Source organism: Bacillus rossius, chromosome 6 (genome assembly GCF_032445375.1).
Source record: "Bacillus rossius redtenbacheri isolate Brsri chromosome 6, Brsri_v3, whole genome shotgun sequence".
NCBI lineage: Eukaryota > Metazoa > Arthropoda > Insecta > Phasmatodea > Bacillidae > Bacillus > Bacillus rossius.
Window position 1 is genome coordinate 79,208,733 of NC_086334.1, and position 25,286 is coordinate 79,234,018.

Below are 25,286 nucleotides of genomic sequence, written 5' to 3' on the forward strand. Positions count from 1 at the left end.
GTGGACTTCTCATTGTTGAGCAAAGATAAAGTTCTTGTACAAGCCAGAATTTATTTATGTATTTTTTTATTAATTTTTTAATTTAAAATATTTTTTTTCTGTATTTTTATGATATTAAAGAAAACTTGTGGTGCTTTTCTCCGTGTGCTTTTGATTATTCTTGTCAATATTATTATGGTTTTCTCCGCGTGCTCCAGATTATCCTTGTCAATATTATGGTGATTTTCTCCGTGTGCTTCTGATTATCCTTGTCAAAATTTGATGGTTTTCTCCAAATGCTTCTGAATAACCTTGTCAATATTATGATGGTTTTCTCCGTGTGCGATAAAATTTGATTGTTTTCTCCAAATGCTTCTGATTATCCTTGTCAATATTATGATGGTTTTCTCCGTGTGCTCCCAATTATTCTTGTTAATATTTTGATGGTTTTCCCATGTGCTCCCGATTATTCTTGTTAATATTTTGATGGATTTCTCCGAGTGCTCCTGATTATTTCTGGCTAGACATATTATGGTTTTCTCCGAGTGTTCCTGATTATTTGTGAGAAATCGGTCTCTGCATGAAGGATTTTTTACTTAATGAGTCATTTCATGTTATTCAGAGTTACATTTAATTAGTGAACTTCTGCTACTTAATCATCACTAGTAATATTTTTATCAGGTGGAAATTTAAAAAAAAAAAAAAATCATTACTCAGTCGAATAATAATCTCTGAGAAATCTAAGAAGCACTAACAGGAAGGACGAACTTCCTTCTCCTTGGAGTCTAGCGAAGCCAACCTTCCTTTGCGATCGATAGTGAGCATTCCGCATCCCCCATTAATGAAATAGATATTATTTACCTGCAAGAAACACGTTATGACATCTGTTGATGACAGCCAGAACTACTTGCATCAATTTGCTTTGCATTAGATAACTTAACTCTCGCTATTGATATATTTAAAAAATTATATTTAAGAAATGGTTGCAATTGGAGAAAACTGCCAGTTTGTATCTAACATTAGTCACAGAAGCTACCATGGATCATGGTTTGTTATCTGCAGCTGAATCGGAAGGAAGCCGCTGTAGATACTGTGGCAAGGATTTTGTCATGAGAAGAATGATTGTGCTAGAAACCCACTACGCAACATGTTAAGCTGTAATCGATGTAGCAGGTTGTTAACACGAATTGACAGCTTAAAAAGACATGGTAGAACATGTCAAGTCAAGAATACTTACGGCATAGAGGACACCGATGGATCCACTAGACTAAAGAAGAGTGATCGGCAATACGTCAATAATTTTCCTTGTCCTGAGCGTGATGGTATTAGCTCACCCGATCGTGAGGAAGAACATAAATTGAAGGATGCTAATGGCATCGGGAAGACTGAAACTAATGAAAGTATCAACACCGTGAAAAGTGAGAATACATTCAAGCCTATATTCAGTAGATCCTCCATTCTTTGCAAAAATGATGATGGACTCCTAAAAAGGAAGCATGAAGACGATGAAGACACTTCGACATCATCGATAGCGAATTCATATGGTAATCTGGGTGAAGAGAATGTCTTCTACAGTGATTGTTACAGTGACTCTGCGGCTGTTGACAAAGGCATAGATTGTGATGATGCACCTAGAGCTGACAAGATCGAAGAATGTGGCGATGTCCTGAGACCGAAAAGATGGAAACGTCGTGTTATAATAAATTAATCTGATAATGCTTATTATGATCACTGGTACGATTGTGATATTAAAAGTATTTATAATAAACAAGCAAGTAATATGGTGGTAGAAGAGATTGATTACACATCATGGAAAGATCCAAACATATTGGTTGACCAGATAAGACTTCTACATGGTGACGCCCCCGCAAGCCCCTAGGGAGCGTCGTGAACCGCGTAAAATTGCCGGGAATTACCTGGTATAGTGTATCGCCATCCGACATATCAGAAAAATAAGTTACGGCACACCATTCACCCAAACCTCTCGGCATTCAACACTGGTATAAAAAATATCAGGGCTTAATTTAAACAACAAAAGAAAGGAATTTGCTTGAGAAAGCACAACTTTTGCGGCAAGAACGACAAAACAATATTTATTAATCTGAACGTCTGACATCAAACTATTACAAGCATTAAAAGAATATAAACATTCGCCGGTACCTATTAATTAAATCGGGCCCGATGCTATAAACTATATATATATATATTCATACCCAGCACATGATAAGGAAATATAAAAATACCCTAATCTTAACATCAGTTACAAATACAACTTATACTTATTTAAAACCTCAAATAAACCAAGTTCGAGCTAGTAAACGCCTTCCTGGTTACGCGACGTGCTCAAGTGTTCGGGGGACAGGTACCCTTAAAACGTTCAACGCGAGTCTCTACCATTTGAATTTTATCAATTATTTACTTCACGTGTCCATATCCGAAAATTGTTACATGTAACTGGGGGAACCAGACCTCCGATGTAAAATGACACTCTCAGGCTTGATGTAATTATTTCTGCCACCAATCTCTTGCAGTATAACTCCGTGGCACAAGGGGAATCACAAGGGAAGTCACTCACGTATCGGCTCGGCGTCTCCGTATGATTAGCGAATCCTCGCTAAACCCCACTGGTCCTCAGGCCAGTCGGTGCTGACGGCTATACCAGCCGGAAGGAGCCTCATTCCGCCGCGATAGAACAGCGGCTATCATCTTCACCAGCTATACAGCTACTCTTCCACACACATATCAACGAGTTATTTGCTGCCCAAGCCGGCCCCACACTCGCAAAAATCATTTTAAGGAGGCCCCTGGCGCGAACCGAATCACACTCGCCGGCCCGTCGTACATAACAGCTGATCGCCTGCCATTCCCCTCTCCTCCTTCAACCAAGGGAGGGGAAAAAAGTCTGTCCCTCGCGCGCATGCGCGCCGTGCTCGTGAATTGTTTCATTTTACCCCGATCACAATTTGTCCAACTTTGCTCTGTCGCATTAATAATTAAAATACTTTTATACAAATGCAAATATATAACTACATTATAACTATAGCTAATAAACACAATTATTTAATGATATTCTCACTAACTGTTACCAGGTGCTCCCAGGCGACACTAGCGCTGAAAAACGTTACCAACATTTCAAAAATACCGCCGTACGGATAACACCAATACTCAAATAAACTATACTAAAGGAAAACTATACTATAAACTTCCTTTTAATTTTCTAGTAAAACAGTACCCCGAGAAAAGGGGTACAATGGTTCGCTTTGTGCAGGAAACTATTCGTGCATCAAAGAAATATCCTTCATACTCAAAGAACTGAGGAAAGCTGGGTACATACAATAATGGCTTCTTTTACTTGTATTTGTGTAATGTTGAGAAGTAATTAAATATTGTAAATTAAAAATTTAATGTTTTTTATTTCTTGTATTCTGATTTCCAACTAAGCCTGTGTGTTTCCGCTACTGTATGTGTGTGTGTACGTTCCGTTTCCTGTGCGTACTGTGTGTACGTTCCGTTTCCTGTGTGTACTGTGTGTACGTTCCGTTTCCTGTGTACTGTGTGTACGTTCCGTTTCCTGTGTACTGTGTGTACGTTCCGTTTCCTGTGTGTACTGTGTGTACGTTCCGTTTCCTGTGTGTACTGTGTGTACGTTCCGTTTCCTATGTGTACTGTGTGTACGTTCCGTTTCCTGTGTGTACTGTGTGTACGTTCAGTTTCCTGTGTGTACTGTGTGTACGTTCCGTTTCCTGTGTGTACGTTCCATTTCCTGTGTACTGTGTGTACGTTCCGTTTCCTGTGTGTACTGTGTGTACGTTCCGTTTCCTGTGTGTACTGTGTGTACGTTCCGTTTCCTGTGTACTGTGTGTATGTTCCGTTGCCTGTGTGTACTGTGTGTCCTTTCTGTTTCCTGTGTGTACTGTGTAATCATTACATTTATTGCGTGTAAATTGTATGTATTGCGCGTACATTGCGTACATTGTGTGTTGGAGCCGAGTAGACTTGTATCCTTGTAGATTCATAGACATGTAGTTTCGTAGCCATGCGGTCTTTTAGTCATGCAGTCTCGCAGCCATGTATAACTCGGAACTAGCTAGATCCTTTTAGACTCGTAGCCTTGTAGCCTCGTAGTCTCTTAGACTCGTAGCATTGTAGCCCAATATCATTGGAGCTGTTGAAAGAAAAGGCATTTGGAGCATTTGGAGCAAATGAGAAAATTTTGACGAAGACAGATGCGGCAATTGGAGCCATTTGGAGCTGTTTGAGCCATTTGGGGCATTTAGAGCTCTTGGAGCTAAGAAGTAGTCGTTGCACGTCTATGCAGGGCTAAATGTTTATAAGATTGCTGGCTTACGCAAGTGATTCTGTAGTAGAATAGAAATTGTGTAATAAATATTATGTTTGTAAAAGACTTTGTGGTGTTTTATTTCTCGAACCTTACACTTTTCTGGTACTTTTTTAAAATTAAAGTTGTTTTTTGTATCGGCCAGGGATCGACCCAAGGATCTTAGTCGATCTAATCAATCGGTATATAGATTACAAATTTTTTAATGAATTTTGATCTTTTTCCCAAATCTCTAGCATTACAATTTCGAATTTCCAATATGGTGTCCTTGATGTCTGATAGGATGGTGGTAGTAGAGGATTTAAAGTCTCTTTAAGAATGTTCAACATAGTTTATTAGAATTATTATTTTTTTTCATAAAATTAAACATTAATGCATCGATCGAGGATCGAACCAAGGACAGGAGCGGATCGAATCGATATGTAAGTTAATGAGTGATTTATTTAATGAATTTTGGATTTTTTCCCGCTTTTCTAGCTACATTATTGCATGATTTCAAGATGGTGGCCGAATTTCAAGATGGCGGGGGGCGCTTCCGTAATAAATGATTACTGCACTGTAGCGGGTTAGAATAAAATTATCCAGATGGAAATGTACTATATAATACAAGTACACACACAAGATGGCGTACTCCAGCAGGTGGTAGCTCCTGGTAGCATGTAATGAACATAAAATGACGGATCCATGATGGGCGACAAGGTCAAAGTCAAATTTTAAGGTCAAGGTCAAATTTCAAGTACAAGGTCAAATTTCAAAGTCAAGGTCAAATTTCAAGGTCAAGGTCAAATTTAAAGGTCAACATCAAATTTCAAGGTGAAGGTCAAATTTCAAGGTCAAGGTCAAATTTCAAGGTCAAGGTCAAATTTCAAGATGTAGGTCAAATTTCAAGGTCAAAGTTTAAGGTCAAGGTCAAAGTTCAAGGTCATGGTAAAAGTTCAAAGTAAAGGTCAGAGTTCATGGTCAAGGTCAAATTTCAAGGTCAAGGTTGGATTTCAAGGCCAAGGTCAAAGGTGTGGTGACCAGATAAGTATACTAACATGGTATCAGCACACTCTAGCGGACGAAAACAAGATGCTGACCTCCAGTGGGTGATTTAAAGATGGCAGCTGTCACAAAAAGAGAAATGGTGGTTTTAAGGATTTTTTATTATTTAATTATGTTAATTAATTTTTTTAATGATTTTTAATTTTTTTCCCGAATATCTAGCATTAAAATTACTGATTTTCAGGATGACGGACATGACATCATACTAGGTGACGATATATATGCTCTGAAAAAAAGTGGTAGGAGTCAGTCTGCCTGCATCCACCATTGAGGAAGGAGCCTGTCGCCATTTTTAGTTTTTTTGCACTCACCGGGTTCGAACCGAGGACGGTGATCGATATAATAAATCAGAATTCGAATAAGTTAATTTTTTGATGAATTTTTAAATTTTTTTCATTAAAATTGGATAATAATTAAAGATTTTCAAGACGGCATCCAAATTTCAAGATGGCGACCATAACGAAAATTGCAACATTAATAGGATCCAATATGGCGGAAAACACAGCGTCGGAATGTTCGAGAAAACAAAATGATGTCATCTAAAATGGCGGATCCAAGATGGCCTCCATGATCTGCTTGTCCCGTTACATTATATCCCGTTACGCTGTGTCCCGTTACGCTCATCCAAGATGGCCGCCGTGACATCAGAGATGGACGTGACGTCAGAGATGTGGCTCGGCTCTCGGCTCAACAGCCTGAAGCCTGTCCCAGCTCCGGCCAAACTATACTACTACAAATATGTGCTGTTTTATAAGACAGATTTTGAAAGTGACGAATTAAAATCTATCCATATTAGGCGACGTCAAAGAGGTCGTCCGTTTTCTGAGGGTTTTGTAACGCCCCTCGTGCCTCAAAATTAAATCATTTTAAATTAATTAAAAAGAGCCTTGGAAACTTGCTGGGTAAGAAAAATAAGAAAAATTAAGGTATTGACCAGAGGTGGCACGAGGTGGAGAACAAGATAATTTGGATCTCCCTGACACAAGCAACTTGGGAGCTGGTGGATCTTTTAAGGTAAGAAGGTATATCATAAATAAATTAACACTACACAAGTAGCTTGGTCTATAGGTTCCCTGGTTTATTATTAAGGACTTTTGTGTTCGTATTATTCAAACCTGACAATAAAAATCTTAGTAATTAACAAAGTTAAAGGGGGCGCCCCAGAATAATTTAAAACAATACACATAACACCTTAACAAAATATTATTACATAATCAAAAATTTAAAAATCGCACCAAATTTGATTTGTACAATTATTACATCGATGATTAGTTTTATTGACTCTACATATTCTTGAGGAAAGCACTGTTCGCTGGTAAGCTATTCATTCGATTAATGTAGTTCGTAGCTAGAAGGTGGGGGGGGGGGGATGTTGATTTCACATTACCACCCGGGTCTTCAAAAAATAACGTCGGGTCGCGGAAACCTCTCTTCTAACGTGACCCGCAGTGGAGGTGCAGGACCACGAGCTGGGAGCAATTTGTCTCTCCAGCACTTCGACCCTGTCTGAAACCCAAATCAAATTCAAAACGAATTAGACTTGCTTCCAGACAGTCCTACACCGTCGGCGCAAAAGGCCAACAAACGGGAATGGGGGGGAAAAGGCCGGATTACTCACCAACCAGGGTGTAGAGTTCGGAGCTCACTAGGTGTCCCGCGCCGACATCAGGATGCCGCGGACCGAGAAGTCAGGATGCGCGGACGAAACCAGAATTTTTAGAATTAAATAAGAATAAATAAAAATTTAACTACGCATGACTTTTCAAAAAACTACCTCTGCCTGGCTACTGTACAAACGGGATCACATCCCTTAGGCAAGCTGACTACATTCTCGTGCCCGCGAAAATCACCGTTCCCGCAAAAAGCCTCTTAGCGCAGAGGACGTAGAGGAGACGTGGTCAGTAGCCGAGGTCAGAGGGCTGAGTCCTCGCAATCGGACAAAGCACCTAATTAAATCGGGCGGTAAGGCCCCGGGTCAAAGGAGGGGGTAGGTTCGCTTCTAAGCCGAAAACTTCCGAAGGAGTCCAAGGAGGGCGTGACAAAACACACGACATGCGCGCTCTCTACCGGACCGAAACGAAAGCAACGAACAATCGACTTCTCCGGGCCGCGAGAGGAAAGCATAGTGCCTTATGGCACCGCGACGCTGCCTTCTAGCGGCGTAAGGGGGAACTACTTGAGGTGGTGAGCAGACTTGCCACCAGGTGTCATGAGGGTAAGCTCTGCACGCTGGCGACCAGGCCCGCGATTACTTTTTCCTCCGCTAGATGTCAGGGATGTGTCTGTCGGACCCGGGAGAAGGTTTTTGCATCAGGTCATCGTCCCGTCCGGTCACTGCTCTTAGCTTAATTTCTCAGAACTAAAGTGAGGAGGAGAGAGAGGAAGGGGAGGCAGAAATAGCCACTAAGGTGGGAACGCAGCTCCACAGGAGACTGCTTCGTGACGAGACATGCTTTTCTCAGCAGGCCTCTACAAGGTAGCAGCTTGCAGCCCAGGAGCTGCTCAAAGCAGTTTTGGTCATGCAGGGAATTAAAATTACAAACTCAGGACGTGACTGCAGGCGAGAGAAATTTCAACCGGGCTGACCATGTCCACATTAACCAGCAAAATATCAGATTGGCCCCCTGGGAAGGGGCTTCGGTCCACTGGCACAAAGTTTAAATCCGTGGTGTACACCGGCCTAACAAAAAGTAAATCACCCCCATTAACAACCAGATAAATTTAAAAAAACAGAAACCCCAAAAAATTTTAAAATTATAGAATAAATTCAAAACAAGTGACGAAATGCCTAATCTCCTGCACATACTCCCCCGCTTGAATGCGGAGCATATAGGGAAAAAAAACAACACTTACACTGCTCAGTAAAACTAGTACCAGGTTCGCCTGTATCCTACTACTTATAAAAAAAATATGTTAATAAAATCGAAAGTGTATATAATTGTCTAAATCACCCTTAACGGTGAATAATGTAATTAGGAAAATTGATCTCAGATGTTGGGACTGATGTCACATGACAAAACTCTAAACATGGGCGCTGTGAGGCGGGCCGAAAACACTGGGCCGGAACCGGAACTTGGTCCGTCGGGTGCCAGTTATGAAAGGTGGGGATTTGTGTACCCCTGAAAATAGTCTTTCCATAAGAAGCCGAAGGCATTGGGACTCCGCCCTGCACAGTCAGGCGATGGAGAAGACAGTCAAATTTGCTGCTTGCCCGAAGGCGAAACAGAGCCTCAGTCCCAGAGTGACACTGGGCCTATGGGTGGTATTCCCTTGGCGGAATTTTAAATGATTGGGAATGAAAACCCCAACAGATCAACAATCCGTAGGAAAGAATGAATTTAAAAATATTAAATATTCGATAAATTAAGAAATTTCAGCGCATACCACTCTGATGTTTATTATTATTAACTAATATTTATTATTTTAAAGTATTCTGAAAACAAAACGATAAATTAACGACTCTTCGCACTCAAATTTAAATTATTTAAACAAATGTAATTGCAATAAACCAACAATTATAAATCAAAAAGGGATAAATTATAAGGGAGCGGTTAGATCTTCCATGACTGCTGATAGGCTTCGCACTGCCTGAGAAGGGGGTTTGAACATAGGCCGTCCAAAGATGAGTGGTGGGAATGTAACCCAAAGAACACTCGAAAATGGTCATGAGATATTTCACTCAGAGGACCTTGGTCATGGCTCGTTGGCTCAGAGGACCCTAACTTTTGCGCCGCTCGTTGGCTAGCTTGACCTAGCTCCTATTTTAGAAAAACACATAAATGAAACCAGTTTGCCGTCTGGAAGTCACGTAGCTCTTACTTAAATAAATAATCTCATCGATAACGATGTAAAAGAAATACAACCTTGGGGTAGAATGCAAAAGAAAAAAGAAAAATGGCTAGATGTGACAGCTTCAGTGCTCAGACTCTATGTACGTCACTGTACATCACATTTACGTGCAAGGGACAATAAAGAAATAAACATGTACAAGTATTAACGCAAAATCAGTACAAAGAAACACTACAAACATTATTCTTGCTTACTTTACGAATTATGGTTATTAAAAAAAAGGAATGTAATCAGAAATTAAATATATGAAATCGTGGAACAAGCTTCATGAAGATTCAAAAAAATATCAGAGAGGTATTTCTGAGTAAAAAAAAATTAAAACTATTTACGTCAAGTAGCTTGTTAAAGACTGAACTTACGTATGTAAAAATTAAAAAAATTAAAATATCTTAAATTACCTAGCTTGTGCTAGCCTAGAAACGGGATGCTTAAACAAACCCAAATTAATTCAGTGGACCTCTCGTTGGGGGTTAAAAGTATTTCACCACTCTCGGTAATTACTGTAAATATTAAAATGATACTAGTCACCTCGTAGCTGCTTAATTTCGGGGAAAAACTTATTTTTATATGCGTGATTATATTATTATTATTGAGCAAAAAAAGGATGCCTGTTGCCCTACTACTTGTAATAAAGCAGAATTAATTACATGACCTTTGACTGTAATACTTTATAAGTCAAACACAACGTTGATAATTAAATAAGGTCCATTTAAACTTGGTTTGAATATTTAAAATGAATCCTTAAAATCATTTAATAAATAAAAAATATTAAATTCAAAGCTTAAATTTAAAGTACCTGTATGCTTACAACTATTTATGTCTTTGCTATATTATGAAATGAAATTCATCCCGTTGATCTCAGATATTGGATATCGTGTAGGAACACAAAATGGGCGCTGTGAGGGAGGCCGAAAAGCACTGAGGCCGAAACAAGGGAAATGCGTCCTTGAGCACTCAGTGACTAATGGGGACTGTAACCCCTGTAAATGGGTATGGTAACCCGTAACTTACAAGCTAAATTTGGGAATATAACCCCTGTACATAATTGTTTCGCTGTCCATAAGAAGTCGAAGGCATTGAGTCATAGCTCTGCACAATCTGACGATGGATCAGACGAATTATATGAATTTATGACTTGCTTAAAAAGCGAAGTACACCTCTGTCCCGGATACCTACATTTCTTAACTCACATAGGCTCAATATGTTCAAGCTCTGACGGTTGATCAGACCATCAGGCTGAAGCAGAGATACCTACGAGGGAATTTCACCCCTGAGTTAGTTCGGGTTTGAAACCCGAAAGATCAACAAATTTGGATGAAAAATGGATAATGAAAAATTTTTAGATGTTTTAAATACATGGCTGTACACCACCTTATAAAGGAAATAAACACCGATCCAAAAAATATAAAAGTTAATAAATTGTTTACTCAAAATTCACAATTACAAAAATATTATTTATCCTTTACCTTGTATTCTTAGATTAATTGGTAAATTGCTCATAGAAAACTCGACGTTAAAAAAAAGTATAGTACTCTCTCTTACAATAAATTCCTCACCTCATGGCTAGCGTAAAAAGTATTGGGGATTCAACCCGTGTATATAAACAATTTAATTCAGTAACCTTTCCTTAAAGGCATGAGTGATTGCACCTCTCGTTGAGTGATCACTAAATAAATCTAAACCAAAGCTAGGCACATGGATATGTATGGTGACACAATTAAATGGTACGTCGAAGTATATTCAAGTAGCTTGTGAACGATGAAATAGGATTGGAGTACTTGAGTATTTTACTTAAGAGCATATTCTTATTTTATATTACTTAATGAATGGACCCTTTTTTTATGTATTATTAAAATACTTAATCGTTAATTTTATGATACTTAGAAAATGTAAACAATGGACGTTTCTTAACATTAGCTAAAACAAAAGGTTTATATTATCATATTATTTGTATTGTTAATATTATTAAAAGCTATATATAATATTATTATGTTATATTTTAGTAACCCTAGATAAGAAAATTCTTTGCTGCTAGATTTAAGGTAGTATAGATTATTTATAATGCTTGTTTTGTGACATAAAAATTATATTATTAGGACATACAATGCATGGGTAGTTTGTTTACAAAACACGTGATTCGTGGGTGGAGTAGAGAAGAGTTCCGCGTGGTTGGCGGCCCTGTCATGTGGTGAAGAGATAACATGTCGGCGCGCGCAAGGCGCCGGGAGACAAAACAAAAAAATACCACGATGTCCGAAAGGACTTCTATGATGAGTTATTTACAAAGATGGCCTGTTTTGCAGGCGGATGTGTTATAAAAAAACACAGATCAAAGGAGGAATTTAGATAAACTCAGGGCACTGTCGGCCGTGAGGAACAAACTAGATTGCAACGCATTGTTTCGCTGCCGGACACGGGGGCAACGACATGACCTTGTCTCCTCCAGCCGGGGAGGTGTGAAGGGGAGGGGTGAAGAGGATGACAGGGAGAATGACACGCGCGCTTGATAAAGCACGCTGCCTGAGGGTCGTCGCACCGACGCGACGGAGGCCGCGCGGTGTCTCACCGTGCGGAAACTCAATCACAGTGGGACGTAAAACTCTAACTAAATTTTAAAATTGAAAAGCAATATAACTACAGAGTGTTCCAGCGATCAGTTTACAATGTTATTATTACAAATTTGCTATCACAAAATTTAATTAATTTTTTTTTCTATATTTATTATTTTTTTTTATTTTAGGTATGCCTACTCGATTTAGGTATGCCTATAGACCAAACCATGCTCTGCTACCAATTGTAACGCCCCTTGTGCCTCAAAATTAAATCATTTTAAATTAATTAAAAAGAGCCTTGGAAACTTGCTGGGTAAGAAAAATAAGAAAAATAAAGTTATTGACCAGAGGTGGCACGAGGTGGAGAACAAGATAATTTGGATCTCCCTGACACAAGCAACTTGGGAGCTGGTGGATCTTTTAAGGGAAGAAGGTATATCATAAATAAATTAACACTACACAAGTAGCTTGGTCTATAGGTTCCCTGGTTTATTATTAAGGACTTTTGTGTTCGTATTATTCAAACCTGACAATAAAAATCTTAGTAATTAACAAAGTTAAAGGGGGCGCCCCAGAATAATTTAAAACAATACACATAACACCTTAACAAAATATTATTACATAATCAAAAATTTAAAAATCGCACCAAATTTGATTTGTACAATTATTACATCGATGATTAGTTTTATTGACTCTACATATTCTTGAGGAAAGCACTGTTCGCTGGTAGGCTATTCATTCGATTAATGTAGTTCGTAGCTAGAAGGTGGGGGGGGGGGGGGGGATGTTGATTTCACATTACCACCCGGGTCTTCAAAAAATAACGTCGGGTCGCGGAAACCTCTCTTCTAACGTGACCCGCAGTGGAGGTGCAGGACCACGAGCTGGGAGCAATTTGTCTCTCCAGCACTTCGACCCTGTCTGAAACCCAAATCAAATTCAAAACGAATTAGACTTGCTTCCAGACAGTCCTACACCGTCGGCGCAAAAGGCCAACAAACGGGAATGGGGGGGGGGGGGGGGGGAAAGGCCGGATTACTCACCAACCAGGGTGTAGAGTTCGGAGCTCACTAGGTGTCTCGCGACATCAGGATGCCGCGGACCGAGAAGTCAGGATGCGTGGACGAAACCAGAATTTTTAGAATTAAATAAGAATAAATAAAAATTTAACTACGCATGACTTTTCAAAAAACTACCTCTGCCTGGCTACTGTACAAACGGGATCACATCCCTTAAGCAAGCTGACTACATTCTCGTGCCCGCGAAAATCACAGTTCCCGCAAAAAGCCTCTTAGCGCAGAGGACGTAGAGGAGCCGTGGTCAGTAGCCGAGGTCAGAGGGCTGAGTCCTCGCAATCGGACAAAGCACCTAATTAAATCGGGCGGTAAGGCCCCGGGTCAAAGGAGGGGGTAGGTTCGCTTCTAAGCCGAAAATTTCCGAAGGAGCCCGAGGCGGGCGTGACAACACACGACATGCGCGCTCTCTACCGGACCGAAACGAAAGCAACGAACAATCGACTTCTCCGGGCCGCGAGAGGAAAGCATAGTGCCTTATGGCACCGCGACGCTGCCTTCTAGTGGCATAAGGGGGAACTACTTGAGGTGGTGAGCAGACTTGCCACCAGGTGTCATGAGGGTAAGCTCTGCACGCTGGCGACCAGGCCCGCGGTTACTTTTTCCTCCGCTAGATGTCAGGGATGTGTCTGTCGGACCCGGGAGAAGGTTTTTGCATCAGGTCATCGTCCCGTCCGGTCACTGCTCTTAGCTTAATTTCTCAGAACTAAAGTGAGGAGGAGAGAGAGGAAGGGGGGGCAGAAATAGCCACTAAGGTGGGAACGCAGCTCCACTGGAAACTGCTTCGTGACGAGACATGCTTTTCTCAGCAGGCCTCTACAAGGTAGCAGCTTGCAGCCCAGGAGCTGCTCAAAGCAGTTTTGGTCATGCAGGGAATTAAAATTACAAACTCGGGACGTGACTGCAGGCGAGAGAAATTTCAACCGGGCTGACCATGTCCACATTAGCCAGCAAAATATTAGTTTGGCCCCCTGGGAAGGGGCTTCGGTCCACTGGCACAAAGTTTAAATCCGTGGCGTACACCGGCCTAACAAAAAGTAAATCATCCCCATTAACAACCAGATAAATTTAAAAAAACAGAAACCCCAAAAAATTTTAAAATTATAGAATAAATTCAAAAAAAGTGACGAAATGCCTAATCTCCGGCACAGTTTTTCACTCACTCCTGCCTACATAGCAAGGCCATTCATCTCTTCTGAAAAGAAGGACCTTTCATCATTATGTACTGATGGAATAATTCCAAGTGTATATCACGAGTTCTATCAGTCCCTACCAACAACTACTGATCACTTGATAAGTCAAAGCGAAGCAACAATCCCAATGAGGATACTTTCGAATGTGAAAGCGAGTAGCTAGTGTATTTGTTGTTGATGAAAACTCTTTACAAACAACTGCAATAATGTGTTGCATTGATGATACTTGTATTTTAAGTGTAATTTGGGACAGTGTAATTAATATTTGTTCTCTATAGTAACTACAGTATATTCAACTAAATTGAAGTATTTAAATAGTCACTGACAGTTAACTTGTCGTATCTACATTTTTTAATGTTCAAATTCGACTGCAGTTGTGTTGAATTAACTATTATTATAAGTATTATAAGTGTAATTAAGGAAAATGTAACATTTAGTTTTTGTTGTCTTTACTAACCAGAATGTCAATAATCATTCATAATAAACATTGTTGTAATTATTTATTTGCACCTGTCACCAACAGTTAAACTGTTGTAATTTCTTTCAATATTTTTTTTAAATATTTATATTCAATTTAAGATCTCTATTAGAAGGTATCTTCAAAGCATTGCAATAACAACACATGCCACAAAAATTACGAAAGGGAGGTAGCTGACCCTGATTTATCATGACACTTTCAAATTTTTAAACCCAATTTACTCAAAACATTGAATTCGTAGTTACGACAGTCTTATTCTGGGGGTGCGAATAATATATATATATATATATATATTTAATTCCACCTGATAAAAATATTGTATGTGCTGATTTAGAAGCAGAAATTCACTTATTAAATGTAACACTGAATAAAATGGTATGACTCATTAAGTAAAAAAACCTTCATGCAGAGATAGATTTCTCACAAATAACCAGAAGCACTTGGAGAAAACCATCAGATGTCTAGCCAGCAATAATCAGGAGCACTCGGAGAAAACCATCAATAAACATTGCCAAAAAAAATCAGGAGCACGCGGAGAAAACTATCGTATGTTTTCCTTATTATCAGAAAAATCACAGAATAAAAATTTAAAAATTATAAAAATAAAATAAAAATAAAAATAAAATAAAAATTACAAATAATTCTGGCTTGTACTAGAACTCTATCCTTGCTTAGCAAATGAGCAGTTCACAAGCTGGCAGAAGCTGTTTTTGAACATTTCAGTATATTATTACATTAAGTTGTTATTGCATGATGTAGTGATGTTAGTAACTATTCAACATAATGTTTAATATGTACTTTTTAAGTGCTTAGTTTACAATCATTTTAAATATATTTTCCATGAATTTATTGTACCCAAACTAAAATAGTAATTATAAAATCAAAATGAAATTAATTTATCAAGAAGTGGCTATGACATGAGCCCTCAGTCAGAGGGAAAACTTGAAGTGCAAATAATAGCAAAGTTACGCCATACATTTATATTCAAATAAGTTAAATATATATTTTCTTTCTTAAAATATGAAGAGAATTTCATTAATGATCACGTGGAAACCCATGTACTATGTCACATGCATATTTAAAAATGGCTAGTTCTGAGAGGAAATAATAAGGGATTATATAAGTACATATTTATCTTGGGGATCTGCTTAAAGCCACATATGTTGTATCTTCCTGACTTAACCACTTCTTACATCACCGAGTGTGCTGTCTCTCTCATTTTGTCCGATTAACAAGAAGAGCAGTGGAAAAAAAATGGAGTGACAATTTATTTTACACTTTTTGGAACACATTTTGTTTTCAAGAAACATAAATTTGTGTCAACAATTTTTTTGAGACTGTCAATTTTATTTTGTAAGAACAAGTACACTTTAATTTGAATCTATAAACATACAGGTAATTCTGATAAAACCTTTAACAATTTTTTTTAATTTACATAATTTGACCTTATTTGATACAAAAAAAGGAATAAAAATTTTAGTGAAAAAAGTAATATTTTTTGATATTGATACGACAATAAAGGGGTATTTGTAAAGAAACTTTTATATGTGTTTTTGAATACATACAATAATTTCATATCTAAATGTGCCAAGGGTGTATGTATCGACTCATTCCCGAGGGTGCAAAAAGTACACGTTTTCTCTTAAAAATAAATCACATCTTAAAAACTGTCTGAAACAAACATTGCAAATTTTTCAGTCTTAATATACAGAAATACAAAAATATTATTTAAGTCTCAATTAAAAATTCATGAATGAAACTATCACAATGATTAAGTTAATTAAAATGCAGAGAGAGAGGTGCATCCGTAAACAAGTCAAAATACCAAAATTTCCCTTTTAAATATTTCATTACTTAAGTCAGAAATATTTTCCTGTAGAATTTTCATGTTTCCACTATGTATAATATATGTAAAAGACTTTTTCTTATTCTGAGTGGTTGTGAATTTTGTACTTAAAGGTGGGTTATTTTATTTTACTTTGTATTTCGTAGAATTAGAGAGCATTATCTATTTTAAAATATTTGACACGAGGTTATATTTTTGCATATGTTACAGACAAACAAACAAACATGGTTATTTGGGTTAGGTTAGTTGCATAAATATATTTTTTTGTTTTAATATATACAAATAATGTAGCTGTCATAACAAACATTCCAGTTACATGAGTTCATAGCAATTTTTAATTAAGTTTAAAATCCTTTCTTTGATCACATTAAAAAAAATGACTTTGTCACGTTGGTCGAACTCCACTGCTATCTAGCAGAGAAAACATAATGGTAACAAATTTACAACACTGATCATCCCAACTTGTACTAGAATCTTTGAATATATATACTGTATAGAAGTCGCCAGCCCAGGTTAAAATTTCTAATACGGTTTTGAGGTAGTTGGTTAATTCACCGCCGCAATCGCCACCATCTCTAGGGCATCGACTTGTGGTGGTCCCTAGCGGACAAGTGTCGAACTCTTCAAACATCCCTTCCCCCTCCCGCTGAACGAACTTGAGCTGCAGTAATGATAGGTGGGGGGTGCGGGGAATGACAGCGGGCGACAGTGCTGCGCTCTAACGTCTAAATAACAACTAAGACAATACAGGGCGTTACGGCAGCGCACTGCAGCGGTGAAGTTCCCAAGCTGCTCATCATACGATTCTGAAAAACGTAGAGTAAATCCTATCCACTCGCGACTTCTATACAGTATATATATTCAAAGCTAGAATCAAACTTAACCGCGGCAAACGACAAAACTGTCAGTCGGAGGCTGGCCAGGCACTCCTTCACCACTCACACAATTTGCGCGGGAGGCGACACTGCTGCCACCCCGCGGCGAGCGAGGCAACTGCTAGTCGGAGCCAGGCCAGGCAAGCCTTCACCGCTCACACAGTTTGCGCGGGAGGCGACACTGCTGCCACACCGCGGCAAGAGAGGCAACTTGTAGTCGGAGCCAGGTCTGGCACTCCTTCACCGCTCACACAGTTTGCGCGGGAGGCGACACTGCTGCCACACCGCGGCGAGCGAGGCAACTGCTAGTCGGAGCCAGGTCTGGCACTCCTTCACCGCTCACACAGTTTGCGCGGGAGGCGACACTGCTGCCACGCCGCGGCGAGCGAGGCAACTGCTAGTCGGAGCCAGGCCAGGCACTCCTTCACCGCTCACACAGTTTGCGCGGGAGGCGACACTGCTGCCACGCCGCGGCGAGCGAGGCAACTGCTAGTCGGAGCCAGGCCAGGCTCTCCTTCACCGCTCACACAGTTTGCGTGGGAGGCGACACTGCTGCCACGCCGCGGCGAACGAGGCAACTGCTAGTCGGAGCCAGGCCAGGCACTCCTTCACCGCTCACACAGTTTGCGCGGGAGGCGACACTGCTGCCACACCGCGGCGAGCGAGGCAACTGCTAGTCGGAGCCAGGCCAGGCACTCCTTCACCGCTCACACAGTTTGCGCGGGAGGCGACACTGCTGCCACACCGCGGCGAGCGAGGCAACTGCTAGTCGGAGCCGGGTCTGGCACTCCTTCACCGCTCAAACAGTTTGCGCGGGAGGCGACACTGCTGCCACACCGCGGCGAGCGAGGCAACTGCTAGTCGGAGCCGGGTCTGGCACTCCTTCACCGCTCACACAGTTTGCGCGGGAGGCGACACTGCTGCCACACCGCGGCGAGCGAGGCAACTGCTAGTCGGAGCCAGGTCTGGCACTCCTTCGCCGCTCACACAGTTTGCGCGGGAGGCGACACTGCTGCCACACCGCGGCGAGCGATGCAACTGCTAGTCGGATCCAGGCCAGGCACTCCTTCACCGCTCACACAGTTTGCGCGGGAGGCGACACTGCTGCCACACCGCGGCGAGCGAGGCAACTGCTAGTCGGAGCCAGGCCAGGCACTCCTTCACCGCTCACACAGTTTGCGCGGGAGGCGACACTGCTTCCACGCCGCGGCGAGCGAGGCAACTGCTAGTCGGAGCCAGGCCAGGCACTCCTTCACCGCTCACACAGTTTGCGCGGGAGGCGACACTGCTGCCACGCCGCGGCGAGCGAGGCAACTGCTAGTCGGAGCCAGGCCAGGCACTCCTTCACCGCTCACACAATTTGCGCGGGAGGCGACACTGCTGCCACGCCGCGGCGAGCGAGGCAACTGCTAGTCGGAGCCGGGTCTGGCACTCCTTCACCGCTCACACAGTTTGCGCGGGAGGCGACACTGCTGCCACACCGCGGCGAGCGAGGCAACTGCTAGTCGGAGCCAGGTCTGGCACTCCTTCGCCGCTCACACAGTTTGCGCGGGAGGCGACACTGCTGCCACACCGCGGCGAGCGAGGCAACTGCTAGTCGGAGCCAGGCCAGGCACTCCTTCACCGCTCACACAGTTTGCGCGGGAGGCGACACTGCTGCCACACCGCGGCGAGCGAGGCAACTGCTAGTCGGAGCCAGGCCAGGCACTCCTTCACCGCTCACACAGTTTGCGCGGGAGGCGACACTGCTTCCACGCCGCGGCGAGCGAGGCAACTGCTAGTCGGAGCCAGGCCAGGCACTCCTTCACCGCTCACACAGTTTGCGCGGGAGGCGACACTGCTGCCACGCCGCGGCGAGCGAGGCAACTGCTAGTCGGAGCCAGGCCAGGCACTCCTTCACCGCTCACACAGTTTGCGCGGGAGGCGACACTGCTGCCACGCCGCGGCGAGCGAGGCAACTGCTAGTCGGAGCCGGGTCTGGCACTCCTTCACCGCTCACACAGTTTGCGCGGGAGGCGACACTGCTGCCACGCCGCGGCGAGCGAGGCAACTGCTAGTCGGAGCCGGGTCTGGCACTCCTTCACCGCTCACACAGTTTGCGCGGGATTCGACACTGCTGCCACACCGCGGCGAGCGAGGCAACTGCTAGTCGGAGCCGGGCCAGGCACTCCTTCACCGCTCACACAGTTTGCGCGGGAGGCGACACTGCTGCCACGCCGCATCGAGCGTGGCAACTGCTAGTCGGAGCCAGGCCAGGCACTCCTTCACCGCTCACACAGTTTGCGCGGGAGGCGACACTGCTGCCACGCCGCGGCGAGCGAGGCAACTGCTAGGAGGAGGCGGGAGAATGCTCGCCGCTCCGCAGTAGGCGCCTGGCTGGTGTCGCGAGTGGTCGTGTGGTGCGACAGTGAGAGTGTGTAGACGCGGTCATGACGGAAGTGGAGGTCCGCCCCCCGGACGCACCTCTTGGTTCGGAGACGCCGACACAAAGGAGCGCAGGTAAGAAGGCAACCGTGTCTAATGTGTATGTAAATGATGTGAGTGAGCGGCCGGCACGGCTGGCTGCGCATGCCGATTGTTGTGGGGAGATTCGAGTGATAGATGAGGCGGGCGTGTGCAAGGCGCCTGTTGGCAGTTGTCGGTAGTTGTCGGTGGTAGCGGGGAGCAGCAGCCATGTCAGCCAGCAGGAGCCTGCGTCGAGGTGGGTGTACGGAAACCTGCCACTTTTCACGTGACTCTTGAGTTGGGCTCTATCAGTTGCTTGGATGATATCGACAACCACCTCGACAATATTCCTCTCGATAAATCGACCTCTTAGTTTCGCTCTCTACATGTTATTTATATGTCGATGTAACCACTTGATGTGTTCGTTGACATGTCGAAGTAAAATCCAAAATGATGTCTAATATGTCGACACTTCGCTGACATTGCATGACCACGTGTCATTCGCCATGCATGCAACACGGAGTGAGATCTGACCCGCCAATCGGATCTCCCGTCTGCCGCCAGTATCTGTGTTCTCATGTGCAGGCGCCTTCAGGCGGTATTACTGCTGTTGAATGCCAGCAAATACTGTGTTAATTTACTCCATTACTTATGCGCCGATCTCGTCACGAATAAAGACTCGTGCTTGGCGCAGCCAACATCCTTATATGTTCGCATTTGTGGTCAGCGGGGGAAATACAACAAATATTTGTGTGCCTAATTAATCTTTGTGATAGTGTGACTACCCTGGAAAATATTTTGTAATATTTAATAAACTATATATTGAATGATCACAACTGAAATATACGTGATTAAATGAGCTTTATAACTTTAAAATATGATGTTCAAATATCGTTGTTGATACAAATGTTTTACTTTGTTCTATATAACTGACCATTGCATTATATACTTAAACTGTTTCTTATTCAAAAATTTTTAGAAGCTCTACTTTTTGATGCGCGTGGAGGGTGAAATGTCAGTTTGCAACGGAAATGGAACGATCTGCGCGCGCACTATGCCACGGAAGTTGAAGATGTTGAAGCCTAGAGCTCATGCGTGTTTCTGCTCTACCCACAAGCTGACCACGTGTGGAGGTATTGACTCGTATATATTCGCTTTCGTGAATATCTTGGGACGTCCCAAGGTATCTGTGAGTCAAATAAATTTTTTGTGATTGCAAAAATATTTTGGAATTCATTATACTTTTATATTCACGAAAATGAAAACATCACAACTTTAAAATTAACTTGTCATCCGAGCATTACGACATAAATATCTCACAATTATTCGTTGGTCAGGTTGGCTGAGTGGTTAAGTCCGTGCTATTGCAGATCAAAGTTCCAAGGTTTTAACCCGTGTATGAACTTTTGTAACAGTTTAATATTGCATTTTAAAAACTAAACTTAAGAAAAATATTTTTTACTTGTTATTTATTTAACTTTTAATAGGTACATAGCTCAGTTTTTTGATTTATTTTACACTTTTTAGGCACATAATCTTTATTTTTTACTTATAATAATATATTACATAAACGAAGTTGTTGATCGTGTACAAATTTGAATATACGTATACTATATAGCCTACATACATGAGAAGCAGTGTTTAATCTTGTGTTTTTTGAATACTTATCAACAGTTTTATTCCGAGCTAAATGCAATTCTGCAAACTTGACTTCAGAAAACACGAAGAATGTCACCGTCTGCATAAGATTTCGATCCCTTTCAAATGGAGTTTTGGTATTTTATGAAATTTTGCACACCTCAACAAATTTACTGCCTGCTACTAATTTTTCAAAACCGAGGAATATCTGTCTACATGAGATTTAGAAACTACCCTATTCCTTTTCACCACCACTTATAAGATAATTTAAGTACGTATTGAGATGCAATCTTGCACACTTGACAAAACTGTCAAAATTTACTTTTGATTAGAAAATAAAATAAACGAGGATCACTATCTACATAAGATTATGAAAAAAGAAACATTTCCACTCCTTAAATACGAATTTTAGTACTACTTGATAAAATTTGGCACATTTGATATTAAAAAAGAGACAAAATTACTGTCTACATATTATTTTAAAAAATGATTTCCTAATCCACAAGTGATTTGAATTGCTGAAAAAATTTTTCTTTTGTAATTGAATTATTATATTAAAAAGAAGTCTTTACACTGCGTAAAGCCTGGGCAATACCGAATACTTCAGCCTATTAAGGATAAAACGCACATTTAATTAACCCTGTGTTCATTGTGCTGTAAAATATTATTTTCCGTCACAAAACTTTGTTATTTAATATTTGTAACTATTTATTTCAATATAGTTTGGTGTATGGAATAAAAAAGATGTATAATTTATTACGCCAAACCTTAAATGCATGCACCTTTTATCAAGATGTACCTCGCAAAATTGTTTTTAAGGGGGGAGGTGGGATGGGATAAGCAGGGTCCAGACTCCTCCCCACCAACAACAGGAAAGAATCTGAAAGCAAACAACGGGAAAAGTGGTTATAGCCTACCCCCCTCCCCTCCTCTGTCACCATTAAATACATTTCTGCGAACGTTTCTGGGGGATGTAGGCGGTTTTTCAATATTTTTAGCAAAGAGTAGGTAATTTTTCTTAATAATTGTGTTTGTTTCTGTAATCGCTGCAATCAATTTTAAAATTTTAATACTTATTTCAGCCCGTTAAATGTAAGTTAAAAATAACATAAGTTATTATATAAAATATGTATATAACTTTGTAACTAAAACATTTATATTTACAAGGAACTATATGTTCATGTATTATTGACACATGTACGAATAAGAACTATAGGAATTGCACACCTGTTTAATGAAAACGCAAATTAGTTTTCTTTCTCAGGATTTTTTTTAATGATGGTAACTTAAGTTATCTTAAATTTTGCTGATATTTTTTTTTACATGGAAAATAATGGTTATCCAGTTTCTGAAGAACATAATATGTTACACTAAACAGTAATAAATTAATATTAAACTACCTTTTCAAAAATTTTTAACTCGGCGTTTCGAACTATTTGAAGATAAATACATTTATTATTTAGGAATATATCGGTGAACTAGGTGCATGCAATTTTACAACTAGGTATATCATAAGTTTACTATTTAAAGAAGAAAATGATTTGATGTCAACTTTTTTATGTGACTAGTCCATCAAGAGTAACATGTTTATTAATAGCCATATATGGAGTTCCTTTGGTCGGTAAATTAAATGAATTAACGAAATCTTTATTCGCTTCTGCTATACAAACTGTCTTGCCAACTTTTGTACCCGTGGATATTATTAAGTAATTATGTCGTGCTATATTAAAAGTAAATGTGTAAAATAGTTTACTTTGTTGCATGTTAATTAATAAACATATCAGTTTTGGTAGTATTGATTTCTGCAAGTAAACATTACCAGATTCAAGATGTTTTGGACTTTTCTTTTCGTGTTTGAGTTCAAGATAAGTTTATGTATTTTATATATTTATTACTCCTGTGTTATAAACCATAATACCCTTGCACTAATTTACTCACATATGCAATACAAATACATGCTGATTTGTTTCCTTACGTGAACAGAACTCATATAATGAATATGTATTATTAATGTTAGTAATGTATTTAATGATGGGTTAAAACTGGTATTTTTATTAGACTTTGCATTCTATCTACATATTCTTTAGATATCAGTTACTCTGAGAAAACATACCTGCGTATCAGTTTCCTGTCACACTGCGGGTCGCTAAAAGTTATGATAAAATGGTATTTCTTGTGAACTTGGACATACTTGGGAAAAATGATAAGCACACTTGCTTTTCACGATATTTGTGAAGGAATTTAAATTTTATCATTGGTATTAAGTTTCCTACTTTTTGTCTTCATGCATGTAAACTACATTAATTACAGTACGTAAAGTTATTAATTTAAGAAATTTTCTAAATTGTTTAGAAAAAAATTATTATTTAGAAGACCCAAATTGCTATTTGTAAATGGGGTCACACTTGCATGAAGAATTCTTCAAGTTCTCTGTATATATTTCCCACAGTAAAATACAAGCAAGTCCAAACTATTTGATAACAAATTTATGTGTTCCAAAAAAAATGGGTGTATTTATCTTTATAGAAAGATGTTTTATAAATTTGTTCAATTTCAAGATGGTATAAATAATTTTTACTAAGAATTAAATGTTCTAGTTAATAGGTCTGTAAACTGATGAAAATAAATAATAAATCTATATATGTATATATAATTGAAATGGCTTTTTATATTATTTAGAACTAAAAAATATAGTTTGAAATTTTTTTATCTGTTTTTAAGTTTGTTTACCTGTTTGTGTTCCAGCATCAATTGAAAACTATTTGACGGTTTAATTAAATTATTTTTATCAGTAGTTCACTTAAACACTAGGCTATATATAATTACAGTAATCTACCCCTAAGGGGTGAAAAATGGGTTAAATAAAGTTTTTCAATTGTTAATAAAATTTAAGGATCTATTTAAAAATAAGAAAATATAGTTGGCACCAAAAATAAAGATACAAAATCTACCAACCCTTATTTTAACATTTTGCGAAATTCCAACTCTTGAGGGGCGTAAATTGGGTAATTTGATTTTAAAAAGAAAAATGCTTACTTAGGAATCTGCAATAACTAAAGGTTAGAAACTTATAATGTATAAAATCCATATAGATTTACGTATTGTATTGTTTATTTTATTAAAACAAATTGTAAGAAATAATCAAGCGGAGGGTATGAAACGTGGCACAAATCACGTATATAATGAGTTAACTTGCGTACTTTATCGATATTCGACTGCAATAGAGGTAAGTTTAGTTTTATAGAAAAATATCGTAAATACAAAAAAATTTTACATGAAGAGGACTAACTTCAATGTTCAGTAAGGTTTCGTTTTTTTATTTTTTTAAAAATCTGTTTCATTGCAAATAAAGCAGTAGGTAGAAAACTGAGAAGGATTAATTTACCTTATAAGTTCCGTAATGTGTTTTAATTTTTTTTTTTCGATATTCAATTGCAAAGGGAGTGTAAACGATGTAAATTAAATTTTACAATAACAAATTATACCACCGAAGGAATATTGCGGGAAGTAAGAATATGAGGAAGAATAACGTACATTATTAGTTAGGAAATATGTTTTTAAAATTGATAAAAATTTGACCCCAAAAGAAGTGAAAATGTGATAGGTTCCTTTTTATAGTAACATATCTTATCACTCAGTAAATCAAGCGGGAGATAAGAAGATGATCAAGAATAAACAACACAATGAGTTTCGTAACTTCTTCGTACCACGTGTTTCATAAAAATCAGCCTTTTTTTTGGCATGATTATGAAAGCCGTATATCTGAAGCTAATCGAGCGAGAGGTAAAATATTCGGTAAGATTTATAAGCATACAAAATCTACCAACTCTTTTTTTACCAATATATGAAATTATACTCTTAAGAGTATGGAAAAGGTGTAAATATGGTTTTATCAGGAAATAATTGTATCTAATAATCTACTGTATTTGAAACTGAATTTAAGAAATTAGTAATGATTTATTTTAATAATTGTAA

At 39.7% G+C, this 25,286-nt stretch overlaps 1 protein-coding gene across 2 annotated transcripts in view; it reads left to right on the forward strand.

Annotated features, from left to right (window-relative positions):
* The first annotated feature begins 19,413 nt into the window (after positions 1-19,413).
* The window catches only part of LOC134533332 (microtubule-associated protein tau), a 735,916-nt gene continuing 730,043 nt past the window's right edge, over positions 19,414-25,286 (forward strand). For both annotated transcript variants that reach the window (XM_063370846.1, XM_063370847.1), the window contains exon 1: positions 19,414-19,727. In XM_063370846.1, the coding sequence (XP_063226916.1) occupies positions 19,658-19,727 (70 nt within the window). In that variant the 5' untranslated portion in view covers positions 19,414-19,657. The remainder of the gene's footprint in view (positions 19,728-25,286) is intronic.